At 40.0% G+C, this 5,664-nt stretch overlaps 1 protein-coding gene and 1 non-coding gene across 3 annotated transcripts in view; one reads left to right on the plus strand and one right to left on the minus strand.

Annotated features, from left to right (window-relative positions):
- aspm (assembly factor for spindle microtubules) overlaps positions 1-4,515 on the minus strand; it is a 25,591-nt gene extending 21,076 nt beyond the window's left edge. For both annotated transcript variants that reach the window (XM_034880661.1, XM_034880662.1), the window contains exons 1-3: positions 4,059-4,515; positions 3,232-3,375; positions 1,222-2,740 (exon numbers count right to left, since the gene is read on the minus strand). In XM_034880661.1, the coding sequence (XP_034736552.1) occupies positions 1,222-2,740; positions 3,232-3,375; positions 4,059-4,334 (1,939 nt within the window). In that variant the 5' untranslated portion in view covers positions 4,335-4,515. The remainder of the gene's footprint in view (positions 1-1,221; positions 2,741-3,231; positions 3,376-4,058) is intronic.
- A 573-nt stretch (positions 4,516-5,088) lies between these two features.
- Positions 5,089-5,160, plus strand: trnah-gug. Its single transcript has one exon. It is a non-coding gene; the product is annotated as a tRNA-His (tRNA).
- The last annotated feature ends 504 nt before the right edge of the window (positions 5,161-5,664 follow it).

Here is a 5,664-nt window from a genome sequence, read left to right on the forward strand (position 1 = left end):
AATAAATAAATAAAAACATCATTGTAAGTACGGAGAGCCCAGAACCAAGGAAGATATTCAACAGAGGTTTTGATACACCTTGGGAAATACAGGTATTCATGAGTTTCCATTGACTTCCAATTAGGCATATCTGCGGGAGCTGCCGTGTTTATCAGATGCCAGCAGGTAACTACCTACAAACCATCAGGTATGGTAAGCATTGTAAGAAAACCATTTACCAAAAAAAACAAATTTCGCTGCTCTTATTTTCCTCATTGTATATATCTTCTTATTTTTACTTTTTTTTATGTTGTTTACTTGAATGTTATGTTTGTCTGTGGACCAAATTTGTTATAAATGTCTTGTCACCGTGGGATAGAGGGAAACGCAATTTCGATTTCTTTGTATGTTTTTGACATGTGAAGAAATAGACAATAAAGCTGCTTTGACTTTGACTTTACTGTATGTCTATGTACCTTCAAAGGAGGTACTAATGTGAAAATGACATGAGCCCAGATAGGGTGTAAAAAACATTTCATTGTGGCTTTAGCTTTTAAAATGCTCCAAAACTTGGGACCTGTGTGTTCTTAGTGAAAAAACGCTAAAGAACAGAGAATGTCCTAGTCTTAATGCCAATGTTTATTATATACTGTATATATAAAAATTGTAAAGCAAACCAATTATCATTCACTGCATATCATTTGATAACACAAAGTAGAATAAACAACACTCAATGCACTCTAATATTCAAGTTATATATTCAATTGCCCATTTATAATGGCATAATGGCATTTATTATGGCCAGCTAACATTCCTGCAATAAATCCTACCCTCTCAACTTTATGATAATTTAAAAATTTGGTTTGTGGTGTTGCGTTATTCAGACAGCCGTTTGTTACTCAGCCTACCTGCAGTACATTGTATTGTAATTTCCCAACTGGGGATCAATAAACAGTATAAAATTATTAATAAATAAATCATTATCACCAAGATACACATGGGGGCCAAAAAAAAAAAAAAAGTAAATAATCTACGTTTGGATTTGCTCAATTTGTTTTGTCTCACTTAATGAGAAAAAAAAAAAAATCATGCCAGTGAATCATGATATCAAGTCTAAGCTAAAAATTGTGATTCATATTTTTCAATGAATCGTGCAGGGCTAACCTGCACTATTTTTTAATTTCTATGAAACATATCAGACATCATAACAGCCAACATAAATAAAACTCCACATTTGCTCACCTGCTGTTCTTGGCTGTTGCCTCTGTGATGCACTTCTCCTCTCCTGGATCGATCTTGGGGGCTCCGTTTTTCCAGCTACCCCTCTGCTCCTTTTGACACGCTCAGCCTTCCCAGCATCCACAATCTTCGCATCACTTTTCAAATACTCCTCACTCTTCCTCTTCTTGCTCTTCACTGCCATGTGAATTGGAAAGGAGTCTTCCTGAGGGGACGGAGGTACCGTCAGAGTTGGAGACATGTGTGGAGAAGATGAGCCCAGGGGGGACAGAGAGGTGACAGTTAAAGCGATGGAAGCAGGAGCTGCATGAGGTGAGGAAGTGGCTGGGAAAGAGAAGCGACCGGGGGCCACGGACGGAGGGGAGGTGACGGGGAAGAAGATGGTTGTAGGTGAGCTGTCAAGTTGTAAAGTTGGGCTGCAGGAGGTAAACTCCTGGGCATGGTGTCTATCAACACACAGGGAGCTGGCAGCTTCTGAGCTTTCCCAGTTCTTGGTTTCTCTGTCTGGGTCTATAACAGGAAGGTTGGGAGTGCCTAGTCCAGGCTCACACTGAATGACGCCGTCAGACAGCTCCAGTGTTTTTTCTAAGAGCCTTCGCCTTGACTTCTTTATTTTCCTCTCACTTGAAAGGTCTGCCTTCACTGGTGCTTTGCTCTTGGTCACTGTGGCAGAGGTAAAGGAGGCCTTTCTGACCCCAGCATTATTGGAATCGGAAACAACAACATTCTCACTTGCAACCTTTTTGCTGACAAAGAAAGTAAGTCTTGGCTCACTGGGCTCAGGTAATGCCTTACGGGCATTTATTTCAGTGCCAAAGCCGGGACTCCCACTCTTGGATTCCAGCGAGTCTGAAAAGCCACCGCTCAAACTCGTGTCTCGAGGACTGGTGTTAATGTGGCTCAGATCAGAGTCAATGAGGGCCAGTGCATCTTTCAGCGATGGCACCGGGGTTCCAGTCAACACACGGTCAGCATCATCAGCCACTGACTTCACAGTGGCAAAGAGTGGGCTATCTGACTGAATACGCGGCATGAGCTTCTTAAACATCTCTGGTGTCCCTATAGGTGACAGCGTCCGGTTGAGCATTTTGGCAAGATCTTTGTTTTCCAGAATGCCTACCAAAGCATCTGGGCTTGCAGACATGTTGCCAGAGTCCGTCAGCACTATAGTTGGTGGGAGCAGGGCAAGGGGAGAGTTTCTCTGGACGTGATGGATATTCTCCTGGTCTGACAAGCCCAGAGATCGTTGCCTCAGCGCGGAACTCAAGACCATCCTCTCCTCTACATTCGGAGAGTAATCGTCAACAGGAGAGTCCTTGGAAAGGGACCTCTCTCTGACAGCTTTGCCCTTATTGAGAGAAGCAAGTGGGCTGCGTTGCTTTTCTCGTTTGTACTGTGACTTTCGGGACACTTGGAAAGTTTTATTGGCAGCCATCTTCAGCGGCTGTTCGGGTTTCTTTCTCCTGGGCACTGCTACTTTTTCACCCTCCCTTTTGTTTTTGATTGTGTCCCATAAGCTTTTCTGAAACACAAAAGAAAAACTAAGATATATGCCATGTCAAAATTACAGTATAGGACGTAGTTGTTAAAGCTCCTGATCCTGTTTAAATGAGAACCTGTGCCAAGTTTAACTAAGTTCCAATCAAGCAAATTAGGCCTGAATTTTAGGCTGCAAATCCTTTTAATGGTTTATCAATTTGCCAATTAGATTCATGATTAATTGTTTTTGTCCACATAACATACGAGAAACAAAAGGCAATGTCATCAAGTTTTTTTTTTTTTATTGATAAGGAAGAGAAAGAAGAATCTTTCACACTTTAGAACTTTTTCGAAATTTTCGAAAAAATTAATTCCAGCGATTATTCAGTTATCAAACTAGTTGCCAACTAATTTTCTGTCAATCAACTAATTTATTCATATTTGTTGCAGCTCAACCAGAGTTAATAAAAATCTTCATCTACTTGGGTGCAATTGTAGCTGTAACAGCCTGTGTGTTTAGCTGAGGGTATTCACCTTTTTCTTTTTGGGTGCTTCTGCTCTCCCAAGCAGTACAGCCTGGTGTTTGAGGATCCCATTTGCGTTAAAGATGACGAGCTCTCTGATCCCCCCTTCTTCTGTTGGAGTCCAGGTTACTGTCAAATTGAATGAGTCCTCAGGCTGCAAACACAAAGCACAAGTTAAGATGTGGAACAACTGCGATCGTACAATGGACAAATCAAAAATCATGAAGTAGAAATACGTTCCAATAGTGTGACCATAAAATAAGGAGCACAGATTCATTTTTTGGGCAACGATATTGTAGTGTTGACTATAGGTGCTTTCACAAAATATGTACACAATGAGATTTTTAATAATGTGGATATAATGACTAGTTAAGTAGGTTAAGGCAAATAAAAGAACAGTTATAACAGTCTTGTACGTTCTGCAAATGTAATGCAGTCTTTAAAACCAGGAAAAGACAAGTCTTATGGCATATTACGATATCCAAAATCTAAGACGATATCTAGTCTCACATCGATATAATATCGATATATTGCCCAGCTCTAATTTCAACTTCTTCACAATTCACTTCCCATTTCCTTTCCTTGTCTACTAATATATACAACGTTAGGCTGATGTCTGTTAGTGAAATTGGTGACAAGCATTTAACTTTATAACGGTATTTAGCGCCACTGTAACGTTAAGCTGGGTTCCTTTTACAAACACTCATTCGAACTGTGTATTTTCTTATAGTCTTCTTTTTGCTTAATTTTCTTAAATGCGCAATGAAAATAACATAGGTTGGTCGGTCCCCTTCGTGTACGTTAACGTTAAAGAAAAGCTGTTAGCAAGAAACATACCTGTATCGTGAACGTGTTGTGGTCCACAGAGAAGCCTTTGCTTGACGGGACCTTTTCAACAGTAACCTGCGCTTCGGCATCTTCTGTAGGGTTCTCAAGACGCAGAACAACAGACTTGGAGGTGCCCAACTTTACGGTTCCAAATGACAGGAAAGGAGCCTTTGAAAACAGGGTCAAAATCAAAACGGGAACATCGTTCTCCTTGTTAGAGTCTTCTCTCTTTACTGGACTGAAGTCCAGAAATCCTCTCCGTGTTGAATTTTCCGTTTCAGCCATTTCAAATTAAACAAACAGCAGCAGCTAATAGCTAGCAAGATAGCTACATGTTACGGAGTTAGTTTGTTAAAAACCTTATGTTAACTGCAACTAGCTAATTCTGCCTGGAATGATACTAGCCAACTAGCAATCGTTAAAACACGCTTCCTTCTACAACACTGAATAACGATCAAGTTTGAAATTCGGTCGTGTTGTTTAATCAGCCAATTATAAACGAGGGTGGCTGGTATTGTCCAATGGCTGGAGAGAATACAAATGCTCCAAAGTATACACTGCTTTCGACCAATCACTTCTCGAAAACATTTTTAAACTGCCGTAAGCCACGCCCATAGTATGGGAAACAAAAACCGAAGCTTCTTCACTCTATATTTCTCGACATAACTAAAGCCAAATGACTAATTCATTCTCTCGCTTATTTTGTCAATATACAATTGATGCATTCACATAGACTGATCTTCTAAGCTAAATAACCTGAACTAAAATCAAAGACTGTTCTTTTTTACAGTCTTTATGGCTAAAATTCTACTATTTAAAATCTCCGTAGAGCACATGACTGTTTTCCATAGCTGCTCTAATCCTGGTGTAACATGTTACCATTAAGTGATGAATCTGTATATTATGCATACGGTCTTTGCTTTAATATGCACTACACTTGTTATGATCATCAATGGCGGAGTTTGACAGAGAAATGTGCTCTGTGACAGCAGCCCAATCCTTTCTGGGTAATCATTTGTCGTCACTCGGAGGTTAGCTCGCCGTGATCGTATAGTGGTTAGTACTCTGCGTTGTGGCCGCAGCAACCCCGGTTCGAATCCGGGTCACGGCAGTCTTTTGAGGGATCCTCTACAACCAACATTCTTCAAACGTTAACAATGGTCAATCAAAGATCGTTAATTATGTCACAGTGCAAAATTACATTGGAAGAGAAAGAAAAATGTAACTTTATTGCCGGTATTGCTCTAGCCAATTTTACAAGATAATTGTAAAATATTAGTCTGCTAATAGTAGTATCAGTTCTGAAATGTAGGCTAGTTGATTAGATTATTACAAGTAGACCACTGGGTCCAGTTCTTATTATAAAAAGTTGTTTAAAGCTTGTCATCATTTATAAATACATGTTATGAGGGGGCAGACATAAAACAGACTGATCCTGATTCAGTTATTAAGTTTGACTCATGTAAGTCATGCTTTTTACAATAAGAGAAACTTGTTATTGTGGCAGGTGGGATTTGAATCCACCATTTTCAGACTGCACAGTTCTTTGCTATCAGAGCTCCAAGGACAAGCGAAACCTCACACACAGAAATATTAGATCTTGTCCATGAGAACA

This window comes from Etheostoma cragini, chromosome 9, assembly GCF_013103735.1.
Source record: "Etheostoma cragini isolate CJK2018 chromosome 9, CSU_Ecrag_1.0, whole genome shotgun sequence".
In the NCBI taxonomy this organism is placed as follows: Eukaryota; Metazoa; Chordata; class Actinopteri; order Perciformes; family Percidae; genus Etheostoma; species Etheostoma cragini.